Source organism: Cynoglossus semilaevis, chromosome 11 (genome assembly GCF_000523025.1).
Source record: "Cynoglossus semilaevis isolate Cse_v1.0 chromosome 11, Cse_v1.0, whole genome shotgun sequence".
NCBI lineage: Eukaryota > Metazoa > Chordata > Actinopteri > Pleuronectiformes > Cynoglossidae > Cynoglossus > Cynoglossus semilaevis.
In genome coordinates this window covers 13,531,800-13,548,576 of record NC_024317.1, presented here as the reverse complement: position 1 = coordinate 13,548,576, position 16,777 = coordinate 13,531,800, and the positions used below count along the sequence as shown (strand labels likewise).

At 40.4% G+C, this 16,777-nt stretch overlaps 2 protein-coding genes across 11 annotated transcripts in view; both read left to right on the top strand.

The window, feature by feature from the left end:
- The window catches only part of eif4g3a (eukaryotic translation initiation factor 4 gamma, 3a), a 37,091-nt gene extending 24,804 nt beyond the window's left edge, over positions 1 to 12,287 (top strand). For 5 of the 10 annotated variants that reach the window (XM_025060096.1, XM_025060092.1, XM_025060091.1 and 2 more), the window contains 22 exons: positions 416 to 704; positions 825 to 949; positions 2,500 to 2,619; positions 2,844 to 2,999; positions 3,158 to 3,355; positions 4,149 to 4,295; positions 4,381 to 4,617; positions 5,399 to 5,503; positions 5,615 to 5,753; positions 6,073 to 6,176; positions 6,709 to 6,799; positions 7,151 to 7,280; positions 7,371 to 7,594; positions 8,357 to 8,469; positions 8,857 to 9,029; positions 9,442 to 9,567; positions 9,660 to 9,741; positions 10,099 to 10,197; positions 10,284 to 10,430; positions 10,521 to 10,602; positions 10,738 to 10,884; positions 11,276 to 12,287. In XM_025060096.1, the coding sequence (XP_024915864.1) occupies positions 416 to 704; positions 825 to 949; positions 2,500 to 2,619; positions 2,844 to 2,999; positions 3,158 to 3,355; positions 4,149 to 4,295; positions 4,381 to 4,617; positions 5,399 to 5,503; positions 5,615 to 5,753; positions 6,073 to 6,176; positions 6,709 to 6,799; positions 7,151 to 7,280; positions 7,371 to 7,594; positions 8,357 to 8,469; positions 8,857 to 9,029; positions 9,442 to 9,567; positions 9,660 to 9,741; positions 10,099 to 10,197; positions 10,284 to 10,430; positions 10,521 to 10,602; positions 10,738 to 10,884; positions 11,276 to 11,457 (3,216 nt within the window). In that variant the 3' untranslated portion in view covers positions 11,458 to 12,287. The remainder of the gene's footprint in view (positions 1 to 415; positions 705 to 824; positions 950 to 2,499; positions 2,620 to 2,843; positions 3,000 to 3,157; positions 3,356 to 4,148; positions 4,296 to 4,380; positions 4,618 to 5,398; positions 5,504 to 5,614; positions 5,754 to 6,072; positions 6,177 to 6,708; positions 6,800 to 7,150; positions 7,281 to 7,370; positions 7,595 to 8,356; positions 8,470 to 8,856; positions 9,030 to 9,441; positions 9,568 to 9,659; positions 9,742 to 10,098; positions 10,198 to 10,283; positions 10,431 to 10,520; positions 10,603 to 10,737; positions 10,885 to 11,275) is intronic. The other 5 variants (XM_025060094.1, XM_025060095.1, XM_025060093.1 and 2 more) reach the window with 2 other exon arrangements.
- A 1,405-nt stretch (positions 12,288 to 13,692) lies between these two features.
- The window catches only part of hp1bp3 (heterochromatin protein 1, binding protein 3), a 6,456-nt gene continuing 3,371 nt past the window's right edge, over positions 13,693 to 16,777 (top strand). Inside the window, exons 1-8 of the mRNA XM_008320732.3 lie at positions 13,693 to 13,839; positions 14,299 to 14,382; positions 15,215 to 15,374; positions 15,880 to 15,942; positions 16,049 to 16,205; positions 16,299 to 16,442; positions 16,558 to 16,617; positions 16,771 to 16,777. The exon at positions 16,771 to 16,777 is cut by the window's right edge and continues 133 nt beyond it. Of these exons, the coding sequence (XP_008318954.1) occupies positions 14,316 to 14,382; positions 15,215 to 15,374; positions 15,880 to 15,942; positions 16,049 to 16,205; positions 16,299 to 16,442; positions 16,558 to 16,617; positions 16,771 to 16,777 (658 nt within the window). The 5' untranslated portion in view covers positions 13,693 to 13,839; positions 14,299 to 14,315. The remainder of the gene's footprint in view (positions 13,840 to 14,298; positions 14,383 to 15,214; positions 15,375 to 15,879; positions 15,943 to 16,048; positions 16,206 to 16,298; positions 16,443 to 16,557; positions 16,618 to 16,770) is intronic.

Sequence of the window (16,777 nt, the reverse complement as noted above, 5' to 3'; positions counted from 1 at the left end):
TGTATGTTTATGGCTTAATGTTGGACTTCTGTAGTTTTTAGCAGCCAAGAATACATTTAGAACTTCATTCTTCTCTACATCCAATTAAATAAATCTGGTTCCTTTGAAAGCATCTCCAGTTCTAACCTCTCAGCTGTTCATCATCCTCTTGCATTATGATTTCAATTCTACCGTCTTTAATTTTTTATTCTCGTTTTCCTGCCTTCAACCCTCTCACCACCTCATAACTGATAATTATGGACTGTGTGTTATCAAGTAATTTGTGTTTTCACTTTAAATGCTCCCTCAGTGTGAACCCCTGGCAGTGAGTAAAGAGCTGTTTGGAATCCATCACTTAACCCGCTGATTAGAATGTGTGATAAAAGCTTACCAAGAGATAACAGGGATCTGAAAACTAACTTTCACGTCTTTTCAGGAGGAACCATTGCCAGTGGACCATCCTGCTGGAGATCAGGTCTTGCAATCAACTCCGCTGAGGAACAGCCCGGTGCCTCTGCCATCAGCCTTTACTTCCGGTCCTGCGCCAGCTCTCTCCAGCAGCCTAGAAACCGACAAAAAGTTCACAGCACCAGAGGAAAACGGTGAGACCGAGATGGAGCCCATGAGGAACGGAGCCGGTCACACCTCAGAGACAGAGAGCAGCGACAGTGGAGTCATGCCTGGAGACAAGGAGAACTCCACAGGGATTCCACAAGACATAGAGGGTGAGACAGGCCTCACCAATAAAGCGTTTCATTAAATCAAGATGATTTGTTCTACCACGAAAAACAGTTTTATTTACTGTGAGACTTCCCTTCCTTCCTAAACCCTCCTTGGTGGTCTAGACTTACCTGAGTCCAGTGGGAAGCGTCAGTACGACCGAGACTTCCTGTTGGGCTTCCAGTTCATGCCTGCCTGCACACAGAAACCTGACGGGCTTCCACCAATCAGTGATGTGGTGCTGGACAAGGTAGGTTACACCAAGCCATCCAATCTTTCTGACTGTTAGGTAAAATAATGGAGCTGTGATGAAATGTCAATCATAAACAGATAGATCCAAACAAATTGTTTCCTGTGCAGATGTCAAAGTGCCTCCGAAACTGTCATTCTAAAAGACTTTTCTCACATGCCAAAGACTGCTAACAGTTAATTATCATAAACATGTCTGAATAGTTTTCTGTTAAATATAATGGTACATTTAAAAAAAATATATATAAAGTCTGTCTAAAACTCAGCTATTCACTCAATTCACTTTTACTATGTCAGATCAACTGGGTACCAGTGTCATTCTGTACCGGGTTCACTCAGTGCCAAGCGTCTGACGGCCTTTAAATGTAAATGGTTCCCACAGTCGATTATTTGCCTCCATTTTAATCCTGTGCCTCTTTGGCTACATCCATGAATCTTCTGCAGGCTCTTCCTCTTTCACTCTTGCCTGGCAGCTCCAACTCCAACATCCTTGGTCCACCATCTTCGTCTCCTCTACCTCCAGCTCAGTGTAGTAGATTAGTCATAATATGTTTATTCAGTCCATTCAGTTTTGGTGATTTCCTCATTTTTTATGGTTGGAATGTTTTGTCATTATTGGCTTTTGTTGGACAAAGAGAGCAGTTTGAAGGTTGAACAGACATGGTGATTAATGTATTAAGTCGTGAATTGGTAAAATGCAGTACAGTTTGAATCATTTGCATCTCTAATCTTGAAGTTAAGGCAGCTATTCGTGAAACATTGGTCTTTGTTGTAGGCCTCCAGCAGCAGGTTGTCCTTTTTGGCATAACGTTTGTGTGAAGTGGATCAAAGACACGCCACAGAGAGTTGGGCTCGTTCCTCCCATCTTCACATATGCATGGGTGGAGCATATGGACCACTGAAACACTGTTCTGATTAAAATCGCATTGCCATTATGTCACACTTGGCAGTGCAAAAGTCCTAGGAGCCCTCTCCCCTCCCCCACCTCCCTAGAAAGAACAGCCAGACGGGCAAAGTCTTGGAGTAGACCCTCTCTCTTATATCCTCCATGGGACACAGTCAGGTCTCACTAGAAACAGGAGTTGAGAGGAAGTCAAGGACAGCTGAAAGACAAAGAGCTGGATTTGTTCATCACTCCTCCCCCACAACTGTCTCACCCTCTCCTGCATTCATTCCCTCCCTCCCTCTCTTCTTCTCTCCTCGTCTCCCTCCCTGTTTGACTTCCACATCTGGTTCTGAGTTTTGTTCCTGAAAAGTCTGCAGAACACAGCAGGACCGGTCTTTGAGCAGTAGAGTGAAAAGGGAAAAACAAATCGGTAGTGTTTGTGTGATCTATCATTTACTATTGGTCAAATTTAAAAAGAAAAAAAAAGTTTCATTCTCCCCTTTGCTCATAGTCTCTCTCTCTCTCACACACACACAAACGAAACTTTTGCCCCTTTCTTTTTAAGGAAAACTGCTCCCTCTACTGTTCGATGTTCACTGTGTCTGCCTGTGTGCATGTGAAAATCAAAGCGAAAGATTAATCTCCTAATCTCTTGTGTCCGTCAGATGAACCAAAACAAGTTGCCATCTCGAGTAGTGGATTCGAGGGTAATTTCCAGAGGCCCTGATTTCACACCTGCCTTTGCAGATTTTGGCAGACAGATAACTGGAGGACGAGGCGCTGCAGTGAGTCATGCATTAACAAATATACACATAGTCATTCATGAAAATCTCAATGCATACACACTCAACCTTGACCAGCTTCCATTTCCGTTTCTCTGAACTTAACACTAAAATGTGTGAAAATTGTGATTATTTTGTTAATAACGTATTTTACTTTACTGTAACCTAAGCTCAGTAATAAATGCAGGTCCTAAAGATCCTATTTTTTTCTTTGATTCTATGTGAAGCTTATGAACATTGGAACCCGGCGACCTCCTCCCAGGAAGATCATCATGAACCTGTCAGTGCACGATGAAGTTCAGCTGAAAAAATCAGAGAATGCCTGGAAACCAGGCATGAAGAAGGAGGGGCAGCCTGAGGATCCTGATATGCAGAAAACCCAGGTAGATAGCATATGAAAAAGATAAAAAAGCAATTTGAAATTATATTATTTTTCATAGTTTTTATTTATAATTATAATATTGTTGTTGTTGTGTTCATTAATAAACCAAAGCAGCTGTTTGGTCAGGGGTTGATTTACATTTGTCATCGTTACTCTCAGGACCTTTTCAGAAAAGTCCGCAGCATCCTGAACAAATTGACACCTCAGAAGTTCAATCAGCTGATGACACAGGTGACAGAACTGACCATCGACACAGAAGAAAGGCTGAAAGGTGTCATCGACCTGGTCTTTGAGAAAGCCATCGATGAGCCCAGCTTCTCTGTGGCCTACGGAAACATGTGTCGCTGCCTGGCCACTGTAAGTCACTCCCTGAGACTGAGCTTGTAAAAATATTACATTTTTATAGAAATACTTCTATTTTACCCCAGAGCTGTTGGCAGGAAGACCTGTAATATATCACAGGCTTTACAGCTGTAAACTATGAACAGATGCAAAAAGTGATCATCTTAAAACATTATTTAGTAAAAAAAAAAAATCCTCTTATACACTTTATTGATGGGCTCAATATGCATCCAAATTTGCAGTTAACAACCAGAACATAAAAGCCCTTAGTTTATACGTACCTTAGTTTCAATGCATTGATATAATTTATGCTGAAGCTTTTGCTGCATTTCACTTTAATAAAATAGAAAAACAAATGTCTTTTAATGCACAGGTTCTGTTCTAATCACCTGGTAACAAAAAATGCAGTGTTGGCAAAAGTCTAGAAATAACTTTAGGGGGTTGCAGTTAAGTGTAGAAAAACTGTTATATATTGTTGTGTTTGAGGTATGTGTCCATTCTTTACGTGTAAAAAAACCTAAACAATAACATTAGAGAGAGGGAGAGAGAGAGGAAAAGCCAACACAATGTGATGACAATGTGACAAATTTGCAGCTCATAGAAACGGTACTGACATCAAAATGTACATTAGGATTCACCAAGATAGATGACAAGGAGCCAACCTTTTTGTGCGAAGTTTAGAAGCCTCGTCCATTGAAGTCCATCCTTGAAGTACAGAAAACCCCTGTGATATTTTGTAATGTACAATATAAAGTTGTTATAAATTTGTTTTTAATGTTAATTTTGTCATTTTTATCTCAAATTTCAGCTCAGAGTGCCCACGACGGACAAACCCGCAATCACAGTAAACTTTCGCAAACTGCTCCCGAACCGCCGTCAGAAAGAGTTTGAGAAAGACAAGGTGGACGACGTGGTGTTTGAGAGGAAACAGAAGGAGCTCGACTCTGCTGCCACGGTACCTGAGAAACCAAATGTCATTAAAAAAAGAAGAGAAACATTTCTCCAAGCCCTTGTTAAGATGTTTATGTGTATTCCACCAGACGACAGAGCGCGAGCGTCTTCAGGAAGAGCTAGAGGAAGCCAAGGACAAAGCCAGGCGCCGTTCCATCGGCAACATCAAGTTCATCGGGGAACTCTTCAAGCTCAAGATGTTGACAGAGGCGATCATGCACGACTGTGTGGTCAAGCTGCTGAAGAACCACGACGAGGAGTCTTTGGAGTGTCTGTGCCGGCTGCTCACCACCATTGGAAAGGACCTGGATTTTGAGAAGGCCAAGGTGAGACTGAGAGAGTGGGTCTGGGACCACCAGCAGGACACACTCAGATAATTCCAGGGTCAGAGAAGGTCATCCCCAGAGCATGTTGTGCTCTGTATGTCTTCCAGCTGTTCTGTTTTTCTATTCACTCTGCAAAAGAAAACACACTCACCAGTTACCACACCAAAGCCTCATCCCTTAATTTATTACCGTTTTATTCTTGATTTGTCTGTTAATTAAACAGAAGCAAATGTGGACAGGACATCTGCCTGTGTTTTATTTCCGTCCTATTATCTGTGGTAATAAACTGCATATGGAAAGTTTATTGTCAGACAATTACAGCAAATGCCATCTGTTAATTGTCTTTTTTTATTCTGCCAGATCCAAAATGTTTCAGTTTAATCGCAGCTCAAGACAGAACATCTTTACAGTTAGTGTTTAGTTTTGCACTTTAATGTTTTGTCCTGTCTTGTCTACGCATGGGACAGTGAGAAACGGAATTCCGATTCCTTTGTATGTCTAGTACAAGGAATTGACAATAAAGCTGACTTTGACTTTGAGTTCTAAGTAATTACAGCAACAGTTGTGCAACTTCAGGTGAGATTATCTCTGAGTAGTTTTGTTTGTATCGTTACTTCAACACATGCTTTTGTACAGTAAGTTAGATATACACATATAAAAGTTAAAATATTTTGTTGTAAACCTGTGTGCAGACTTAAAAAGAAAGTCAAAAACGTGCCTGCTGACTAATACATATGAATCAAAACGTTTGCATCTATAATGAACATTTCTCTCTCTCTAGCCCCGAATGGATCAGTATTTCAACCAAATGGAAAAAATTGTCAAAGAGAGGAAGACGTCATCTCGGATACGATTTATGCTACAGGATGTAATAGACCTGAGATTGGTGAGTGTGTGGCCAACACATTTCTTTATGTCAAAAGTTTGTAGTAAACTTTTCTCCAAAACCATTGTTTAAATGCTGTTCTAAATCATGTGGTTGTCATCTTTGTTTCAGCACAACTGGGTGTCCAGAAGAGGTGACCAGGGCCCAAAAACAATCGAGCAGATCCACAAGGAGGCAAAAATCGAAGAGCAGGAAGAGCAGAGAAAAGTGCACCAGCAGTTGCTCTCCAAGGACAGCAAGAGACGGCCAGGTCAGGCCGGCATTCCAAATCCTCTTTAAAGCTTAGATCCACATCCATAGTGTAGGTCTCCGGATTGTTGCAGGCAAACGCACAGACTTCCTGTTCCCGTATGCTGCAGAGATGCTATTGTGCCCGACAGCAGACAGGAAGCCCCGTCCCCTCCCCACGTGTTAGCCAACCTAAAACAGTTGGTTTACTTCCTAGTAATGCAACCAAACCGTTCAACATGGGAACCTTTACTACTTATGTTTGGTGTTTGTAATGACCAACAAAATTCAGTTGTTGTTTTTTTTTTTCTCAACATAAAATTCCAATATTGTTTTGGTAGATCCAAGAGAACAGCGCATTCCGAGAGAGGAGACCTGGAGCACTGTGCCAACCACAAAGAACAGCAGGACCATCGACCCGAACAAGATCCTAAAGATCTCCAAGGTGAGAAATTAAAAAAGAGAAAATTTCTCAAAAAATCAGAAATTCAAATTCATCCCTTTATTCAGATGTGCTCCAAAGCTTAGTAGGTTTAGTACTTATGGGTTGTTGGGTTTTTTTTTGTGAGATTCACGAGAACTAAATCTGTAGACAAACTACTTCATAAATATGTAAACTACTCTGTAGTCTTTGTCGTCCAGAGGACTGCTTACACAAACCAGACCTGCTCTACATTACTGTGATTTACATGCTTAATAGTACAAAGGCTCTGTGAGGTTCTGCAGAGGGAGCTGCTGCTTTTTCACAGCTCCACCTGCTGGTGTCAATGTTAAATGTTCCAGTGTGGGCAGAACAGAAGAGACAACTCACTATCTGACCCAGTCCTTTAAAAAAACAAAAAGATCTATATGGTTGAAGTAATGAGATACTTGTTCTGAACAACTTTAGAAATCTGGAGCATTGGTGTATTTTTTACACAGAAGTTAATTTCTCCCTTCATTGGAGCTTAAAGAAGTGGTTTCCTTTCTCTTTGCAGCCTCAGATGGATGAGAAGATCCAATTGGGCCCGAGGGCTCAGGTCACATGGGTTAAGGGCAGCAGTGGAGGAGCCAAGGCCAGCGAGTCAGGTAAGTGTCTCCATGAGACAAGCTGGAGATACAGCCCAGAATGAAGCAAACAGTAAAAAATTCTATCAAACAACCAAACATCTGTCTGTAGAAATTGCGCAGATCTTTAATGTGTAATATTTAGATTCAATTGACGTTTCAACCCAATTAACTCATGTTTTTTGCCATATATATGTATATGTGTGAGTGTAGATATTTTATATATTATTATTTCACAGTTCACTACCATCTTTGGTCAAAACAATCATTTTCTTTTGTTTTTATTAGTTTTTTCTGTTATTCACACATACAATATCATATTGTCATCCTGACTCTATTTTGGAACAATTGTCCTTCTATTGTCTCTTTTTGTCTCTGTAGCAGACTTGTCGCGCACAGCCGGCCTGAATCGGTACTCTGCTCTACAGTCCACGCCTCTGCCTCCTCCTTCCACCACACCTCCACAGAACACGGACTTTGACTCCAGGAGAAGTTTAGGAAGGTAATAGGCAACACAGAAATGTTTTACCACACATGCCATCATTTTAAAATTATTTTGCTGACTTCTTGCTGACGTCTTTGCACTTGGCAGCCGTAACAGTACAGGCAGGGAGCGGAATGACAAGCAGCTGACTTCTGCTCTGCCAGCTTCACGGCCCAGCCCATTCATCAGGGGCGGCAGTTCGAAGGAGCTGATAGAGACTCAACCTCAAGAAGAGGTGCGAAAAGACCGGGAGCGGGAGGTAGTGGAGCCTTGGAGGCCGAGTGTCACTGAAGACAAGACAGAGCCAGAACGGAACAGAGTCCGAGAGTCTGGTGAGTCAACACCTCATCTATATAAAAATCTGTTTACAACTCTAAAAGTAAAAAAATAAATAGATGTAGAATTTCTTTATGAGCCAGGTGGTGAAAGGGTGGTTAGTTCTTTTGCATGATCTGTCTCCAGATTCAGGTTTCTGTCACAGTCCAAAAACATACAGATTGTTGATTATCCTAATAGTTCACTTGAAATTGACCATTCAGTAGGTGTCAATGCGTGGCCATGTATCTATACTTTCTATGTGGCCCCAACTAAAACAGGACAGTACCTCTCTGGGCCCAAGCTCCTTATTCATACCCAGTGTTTCCCAACCTTTTTTGAGCCACGGCACATATACTATACATTATCATCAGGAAAAAGCCTACAGCACATCACCAAACACAAATCTCACAAAAAGTATTTTTAATGAAATATAATAATCTAATTTAAATGACCTCAAAACTGACTATAATCTAGGCCTGAGCAGTGGAAGACAGTGCTGATATCCTGGCAGGAATTGAAGAAAGACACTCAAAGATCTTCTTCAACATTGCTTTGATTATCTTTTTTTGATTATCTTTTTTTTTAGATTTCATAGACATCTGCTGCCACCTAGCAGAAGAGTATTTAATTGTTCTGCCTTTCATGGTTTGATGAGCAAAGAAAAAGGATATGCAATAAATAAATATTAGTTTTCAGCCCAACTGAGTGAAATAATGATCTCTCACACTAATGTGCCACGACGTAGTGGTTGGGAATCACTGTTTTTTTATTCACAGTGAAACCTGAGCCTGTGGTCCAGACACTGGACAGACCTGCCCTGTCAGACGAGGAGATCGAGAGGAAGTCCAAGTCCATCATCGACGAGTTCCTGCACATAAATGATTACAAGGTGCTCTGATGCAATTTATGAGGAAAATAAGACTGAGATTAGAGACTAAATAAGATCATTCGATTGATGTCTTTTCATTCAGTAAAAGTTTTTTACATTAAACTTTTTTTTTATCGCATAATTTAATCATGACTATGATAAATGCATCATAGTCATGATTAAAGGATGTTATAAATCCATCCACACTACTGCCTCCATAGTACATAATTCCTTTTATCAATAAAAAGTATCGGCATTAGTGTTGGTACAGGTTTGGTATCGATTGATTTTATATTTACTAAGTTACCAGCAACATTTTTAAAGTATTTATTTATATTTTATTTCCGGATAAAAGGCTGTTCACCATCTGTGACAGTAAAAACTTATGTTTATCTGTGGCCACTACAGGAAGCCGTCCAGTGTGTGGATGAACTCGATCTGGGTTCTCAGCTGCACATCTTTGTACGCGTCGGTGTGGAGTCGACTTTGGAGCGCAGTCAGATCACACGGGACCACATGGGTCAGCTCCTCTTCCAGCTGGTGCAGAAAGGAATTCTGCCCAAACCCCAGTTTTACAAAGGGTCAGTCCACCTACTGTGTGATTTAAGGAACTAAATGTTACAAGGACTTTAAAAAGGTTTTACAAGGCCATAGGATTAAGAGGTGTTAAGCTTCGGTTTTAAAATTGGTGATAAAACAAATTGTTGATCACGAAAGTTTTACCGCTGTGAAGGTTCATATAGATAGATTACAATTGATTAATCATGATTATAAGTAATCTAATTATTTAAGATTCATAATAATTAATTGTGATCTAACTAATGACTAAGCATGACTAAGAGAGATTGATGACTTTTAAGTTCTGAAACAAAGACAAATGACTGCAGATAGAAGTGAGTATTAAAAATGAATGGGATGTATTTTATTTAAAAATGCATGGATTTTTAAGCTGTTCTAGTTATTCTCCACTCCCATCTCCATGTTTGTGCTCAGGTTTGCTGATACGCTGGAGCAGGCGGATGACATGGCCATCGACATTCCTCACATCTGGCTTTACCTGTCAGAGCTGCTCAGCCCTGTGCTGAAGGAAGGAGGCTTCTCTATGAGAGAGCTCTTTAGGTACCAATCAAGTCTGTAACTCGATTGTCGACAATGTATCTACTGTAGCACAACAATCCAACATCTCTGTCTTATTTTGTCTTTTATTCCAGTGAACTAAGCAAACCTTTGCTTCCTGTGGGAAGAGCTGGGATTTTAATTTCTGAAATACTGCACATACTATGCAAACATATGGTAAGCAGCATCAATGAAAATACCTGTCTCTCCAAGTGGCACCAGTATGACCATTATTAAACTGTCAGCGGCACAGGCCTACACTGTTCAGTAGTGTGATGAGAGCAGACTATAAAAAAGATGTAATTAATACAATGAAACTACAATGGAATTCCACTACTAATGGCACTAATTATTTTTAAAACCACACATTACCTGTATGAGTAACAGCTAAATGACTCACCAAATGGAATCTGACTTCCCCATGTACCACTAGAGAGAGCCCAAGTACTACCACTGGCACTTGTACCAGTAGTTTGGGAAACATTGTTTCATGTTCATTCATTCTGTTTGTGTTGCGCTGTGTTGTCTGTGCAGAGCCAAAGGACTGTGACTTCATTGTGGAGAGAATCTGGTCTCAGTTGGAGCGACTTTCTGTCAGAGGAGGAAGACTTCCAGACCTTCATCTCACAACAGGTCAGTAGCAAAGCTTTTCTTTCAAGTCAACTCACTGTGTACCTGTGTGGACTGCCAATGATATAATGCCATTGTCTCTCAAACAGAAACTCCAGTTCCTTTTGTCGGACAGCTCCAGCTCTGAGACGCTGCTGTCTAAGAGGCTGTTGTCTCCTGAGGAGCTGAGACGTCAGCTGGAGAGACTCCTCCTAGAGGAGATGGCCACGGACGAGGAGATCTTTGACTGGGTCGAGGTGTGTTCACCACCAGTAACCTGCTTTAATAAAATAGATGGACAACATATTAAAAAGATTGGTGTTTTTGTCTACTGTGCTGTTTTTCAGGCAAATCTGGATGAATCTCAGATGAGCTCGTCTCCCTTCCTGAGGGCATTGATGACAGCTGTGTGTAAGGCAGCAGTAAAGGGTGAGCTGCTCAGATCCAACCCTCTCCAGTTCAGCTGAACTCACTTCACAGATTGCAGCATTTACTTTACATTTGGCCAAACTTTGAGCCGAGCGGAGCGACGTGTATTCACTGCGCCTCCTATTTCCTCCACAGACGATAACACCAACTGTCGAGTGGAACCAACCATCATTCGGAGAAGGTTGCCTGTATTACTCAAGTACCTTAACTCAGACACTGAGCGACAGCTGCAAGCACTTTATGCACTTCAGGCACTGATTGTTGCCCTGGATCAGCCACCGAGTAAGTTCAGCTTCAGTTCCGACTTCCTGTCAAATGATGCGTTCTGTTTCCTTTAGATGTGGCCAAGACTAAAAGTCTAAATAATATCTTAACCACCGTCTCCAGCAACAACACTGTTAACAAAGCAATCTTATCACAGTCGATTTATCTGATCTGAAGCAGTTGCTAGAAACAAAGAGATAATGAACATATGGTTGGTTGATTCCAATATTGACCAGAATAATCATGATTATCATTTTTTCATAATGGAGCGGCCCTAGTACACCGTCAAGTGACTATAGTTTGACAACCACAGCTTGTATGTTCTACTCCTATTTATAATTTCCTGCACAAACCACTTTTAAAAGTCTATCGTATTTTTTCTCTTCTATCTGTGTCTGTGTGCCATCAGATCTACTCCGGATGTTCTTTGACTGTCTGTATGATGAGGACGTCATCTCTGAGGATGCCTTCTACAAGTGGGAGACAAGCAAAGACCCCGCGGAGCAGCAGGGTAAGGGCGTGGCCCTCAAGTCTGTTACGGCCTTCTTCACTTGGCTGCGGGAGGCGGAGGAGGAGTCGGAGGATAATTGACGAGGGGAGACACGCGTGGACATGACGTAGTAGAGCTACATCCTTACAGCAGAACGAACGTTCAAAATGGGCGCGTGGGCAGGACGACCTGTTTACGGCTGGAATTTTTTTTCTGCGGTACGGTTCTGAAACATGTCGCCATTTTGATTTTGAATTCCAACGGCAGAAGCACTAAATACCTGTATTATACATAGAAAATATTTTTGTTTTAAAATTTTAACTTACTTTTCTTTTGTTACTTTATAAGAAGAGACTTAAAAGACACATAGGTTCCGGACTCTTTAATTTATTATTTTTTTAAGAACTGCAAATATGAAAGTTATTTAACATTTGCAGATGCTCACACCAATTGAACAGAAATAACAGTATAATAATTATAATAACAAAATAATAATTGTGAAATGACTAGCCTCCCTGGACTCCACACTGTTTGGTTTAAAACAGGGTAAAACAAATTTATTTTGGGGATGAAGGGGAAGCAGAGATGACCTGAGATGAACTGTCGACGTTCATGTTCACATATGACATTTGAGGTCAAAGGTTATGGCCTAATACCCTGAGCCGTGACTGGCCCTGCGCCGATATGTACTGTACATAAACCTCATGAGAGGTCCACGTATGCATTGGTAAGTGGTGCAAGTTGTTCCACAGAATTGTGGAAACAAACGCAGATGAACAAAACACACATTCAATTGTAACGAGCAAAAATGCAACTTTAAAAGCAAATGGCCAGGTTCACTGAACAAGATTATGCTTGTTGTACTTCAGACCTACAGAGCAGAATCAGTGCTTGTAAATACATTAAAGACAAAAAAGGTATTTAAAAGTCCTGTGTTCGGGTGTGTTTGGGGTCCTTGTATGTGGATGACTGGTGAAATGTTCTTTTTATATTCTTTATACTGTATTCTTTTAAGGTTTTAGCACATAGCACATGCTTATTTTATTTTTTTATTTGTCCTCCTGACAGCATTAGGAAGACACTATCACAGATGTCCATCTGTCTCAGTGTATGTGTTTCAGATGACAATTCACCATCTCCTGAGAAGTACCTGGATGTGACCATGAGGGGCAGCAGAGAAGAACAGCATACAGTACTGGTTCATGATCTATTTTATTACTTTCACCAGATCAGTCACCAAAGTCTTGCAGCCTTGTTGTTGGAAGTTATTTGATTGGCATGATATAGATTAAATGTTATTCACTTAAGATTTTCAAGATGTGATTCCCAATAATAGTGATTATTTTATTTTATATGTTGAATGATTTAGGCTTTTTCTTACAGGACACTTGACACAAGCTATATTCATTTTCTGCTGATTTGTTTTTACTATATTACACTTAAAATGTTTTTATATTTTATTGTACCAAACAGGTTTTTTTCCATGGGATCAAAAGGACAAAGGGTCGATAGAACTCCCACAGCTGCTGGGACAAGTTTAACAAAGGATCTTTGATCAGTGCTGATGACAGTTTGTCAATGAGTTAATGGGATTATCACATGCTCTCGAGAACAAAGCTCAAATGATCAGATTGAAGTGACACATGATTATTTTTAAGGCTTTATTGACTAAGAAATCCAACTCCAATTCTGATTTTTAAATCACTTCAGTTAGTTTCATAGGTCTACAAACCAATTGTTCATCAAGCTGTAGATATACAAATCTTCAGTTCTTGAGGTATTGCAAAATGTATACATATAAAATGTATATATATGCAAGCCATTTCAGAGGGCAGCATCACATGTAGTTGGAATTTTAAATCTTTATTTTATTTGTACTAACTGACTAAGTCAGTATTACAAATCTCATTCGTGTCCCCTGTGCTCTTTGAAAAAAAAAATTATTAAAAAAAATATTATTTGAATGAACTGATACACTGAGACTAACACGTCAACACGTTATTATATTTCATATGTATATTTTAATTTGTGATAATACGTTAAGATTGTTTTTTAACAAGATGTATATGTAATGGCCACGGCCCACATTGGGGTGGGATTCGAACGACTGTACCCAATGTTTGTCCAATTGTAATGTTCGACTCTGAACTGGGACTGGTTCTGCTGACATTTTTGAACTGTTTTCTGTTCTGTTGTCATGTTACCGATAAATATTAGGTCAGTAACGTTGTACTGGTTTAGTTGTCTGACTTTTTAGTAGTACGAACAGTAGCAGCTGTATCAGTGTTCGGGATCTGGCTACTTTTTACACGTTTTATTTTGGTTAAACATATGATTTGAATCGAGACGCCATGACAGTACGTGAGTATGACGCTACCACGTGACCAACGGTCGTAATGGGCGTGGCTCCTAAACAGAAATCTAAATAAAGGATCGTGCAGAAATTTACACCAAACTATTTCACTTTTATCGACAGGTTTAAGGTAAGTTTATTTAACACTGCAGCCATCTGTTGGCAAAATCCGAAAATGCAAGGTTTACTGATGAATAAATCTCTAAGCCAGTGCTTATTTTACTCCGCACAGCTGAAATGATTTTTTGTGCCTTGTGCGACGCCATCACTGTGTTTTTAAAACGACGGACAAAATGGCGAAATCGCCAAGCATTACGGTCGCTTTATCTTTCGACTCGGATGCAATTGTTAGAAATTCTCGTGTGCACTCTCAGGCAGTGGGAGTCCCGCTGAGGTGCACGGTGCTCAAGGTTGTCAGGGTTTTTATGACACATAAGCAGCTTCAACTCCAGTTTTAGAGTAATGGGCCGCAATGAATGAAAATTATGTCCATTGGGGTTTCATCTTTGTTGAGCTCGTACTATCAAGACCACATAGCGATCCCGTTTGTTCACTTTGTCCTCAGTTTCGTTTTCTTGTCTCATCCCAGACTTTGTCTCCAGTGCGATGCCGATACGCCGAGCAGCAGCGACTCCTGCCCAGGAGAAGGTTCCTCCGGCTGCTGAAGAGAAAGGTGAGGATGGGGGTCGTCCATTACCTGAGCTCCAGACCCCTAAACTTACCGTCATCTTTCCCCTCATCACGACTTCCTGCGGCTTCGTGCTGACTCCACGGATTCTGTATATGAACGAAGACAGTTTTTTTTAAATATAAAATAATTTATTAAAGTATTGGTTTTTAAAATCTACAAGTACTCCAACTAGTTGCTAATCGCTAAGTTGTATGATGCCCCAGTACTACATCTGCTACATATCAAACATTTTAAAAATACTTATAATTTTTAAGTTTTTTTATATGAGCCCAAAATAAACAAAAATACTTATTCTCGTCTTAGTACAGTACAATATAGGGTACATTATTATATTAGTATTTTCATGATGAAGTAAGTGAAGTTGATAAGGCCAATACCTCACCTCTAGATGTTGCTCAATCCAATACGTGTTATTAAAAATAAGTTAAACAGTGGGCAGCTTTAAGCACCCAGTGCAGCAGTGTATGGGGACAGTGCCATGCTCAGAGCACCTCAGTGGTAACTTGGCAGCTGGTGGACTTGAACCTGAAGCCTTCCGGACCTAATTCCGCTTTCTTCACCACTAAGCCACCACTGCTGACATTAAAATAATGCTTCAGTAAAACTTTGGTTCAAGTTGAATTAATAATTTAAATAGCTCTGCACTATTTTACTATAAAACTTACTTGATTGATAGAATAACTGTGTTCCTCTGGGCTCTGAGTGTTTTTATGCAAATGGTAGAGAAAAGTATAGTTTACTCTGAAGTACTACCTTTTGTAATATGAATAAGATTTGAAGCTGGATATTTCCCTGTTTTCATTTGTTGCCCCAGAGCCTGAACCTTCCTCAGAGGAGTCGCCCTCTGCTGAGGAGGAACAAGCAGCACCATCCACCACAAACGATGTGAAAAAAGGAGATACGGAGCCTGCCGAGAACGGAGACACGGCTAACGAAGAAGCAGACAAGGAAGTCAAAGGGACGGGGAAGAAAGAGTGAGTGTCATGAAAGTGTGCAAACCTCCAAACTGCGATATTTCACTTTGATAGCACTTTTATCTGGTTATATTATCCTTACCTCTGCTGGAACACAGCCGACTGCTCCAGCTTTGGTTGCATGGTTGCATTTCCAAATGATGTGACCTGTTATGGCCACATTTACTCCCATACCACATAGTTGTCAGGAGGAGTCAGGAAGGAAAAGATGTTAGATCAAAATGCTGCCTGGTCACTCAAAGACTTGTGTTGTCTACAGTGCTCTAAAATTACTTCAGAATCTTTTCTTTTTTTTCTCATTTTGATTCAACAAATTATCTCAAATTTTATCGCAATCCAGCCAAACTGGATTGCTTTTCTTTACTGTCATAGCTGAGTTTTGGTTGTTTCTCCCAGCCCAGATTCAAAACACAGATAGACGTATGATTGACCATGACTTAGAGTCCGATGTTCAATGTTCATCAAACTTCATTTTGTCTTTCCCGTCGGTGACAAATGGACAAAGTGACAAATGCAAGGACTGCGCAGCTGGACATTGTGCAACACACTGCTATGTTCTCCTACTAAGGTGAGGATGTGATAAAGATAAGGGTGAGGACAATCACAGTGAAATATCGCTTCCAAACAGCTGAGTGCCTTCACTGAAGATCTGTCTCGTTCCTTTTTGGCAACAGGTTAAAAGATGGGTACAAGTACGAGAGGTCCAAAGCCAAGAAAGTCAAAAGGAAGATCCCCGCGTGGGCCAGCATCTCTGGCAACAAAAAACTTCCTGTTACCAACTTTGCAGGCACTCAGCACAGAATGGATAACATTCTCATTGAAGCTGTTGGGGTGTGTACTAGCTTTGTGACCCTTTGTCTTTGTTGAATGATATGTGTGTAATGTGGTTTTCTTCTTCTAACTCCTGGTGTACATTTCCTCCAGTCTTGTAAAGATAGATCTGGGGCTTCGTACCAATCAGTCATGAAATATATTCTGAAAAAATACCCAGACATGGAGTTGGAAAAGAAAAAGTTCCTCATCAAGAAAGCAATGAAGAAACATCTTGAGAAGGGGACCATCAAACAGGTAATCACCATTGTTTTTATTATTATTTTAAGACCTCTTTATTCATAAGAATTGTTCAAAATATGATGGGACAACTACAGTTTTTTTAAGAACCAGTCTTTGTTCTCCTGCACAGCTCAAGGGTAAAGGTCTCACAGGGTCTTTTACCATCGGGAAGCAGCCAACTGCAGCTAAGGTATGTGATATAATTAAGAAGGTCATTCAGATCTGAGTATGTAGGGGGATCTAAGGGCTGAATGAAGGCAAAGACTTAAAGGTAAATATATGTTATCTATATTACTGGTGATGAAATGATGCAGTGTTGTTTTTTGTAATTGAACAATGTTTCAGAAATC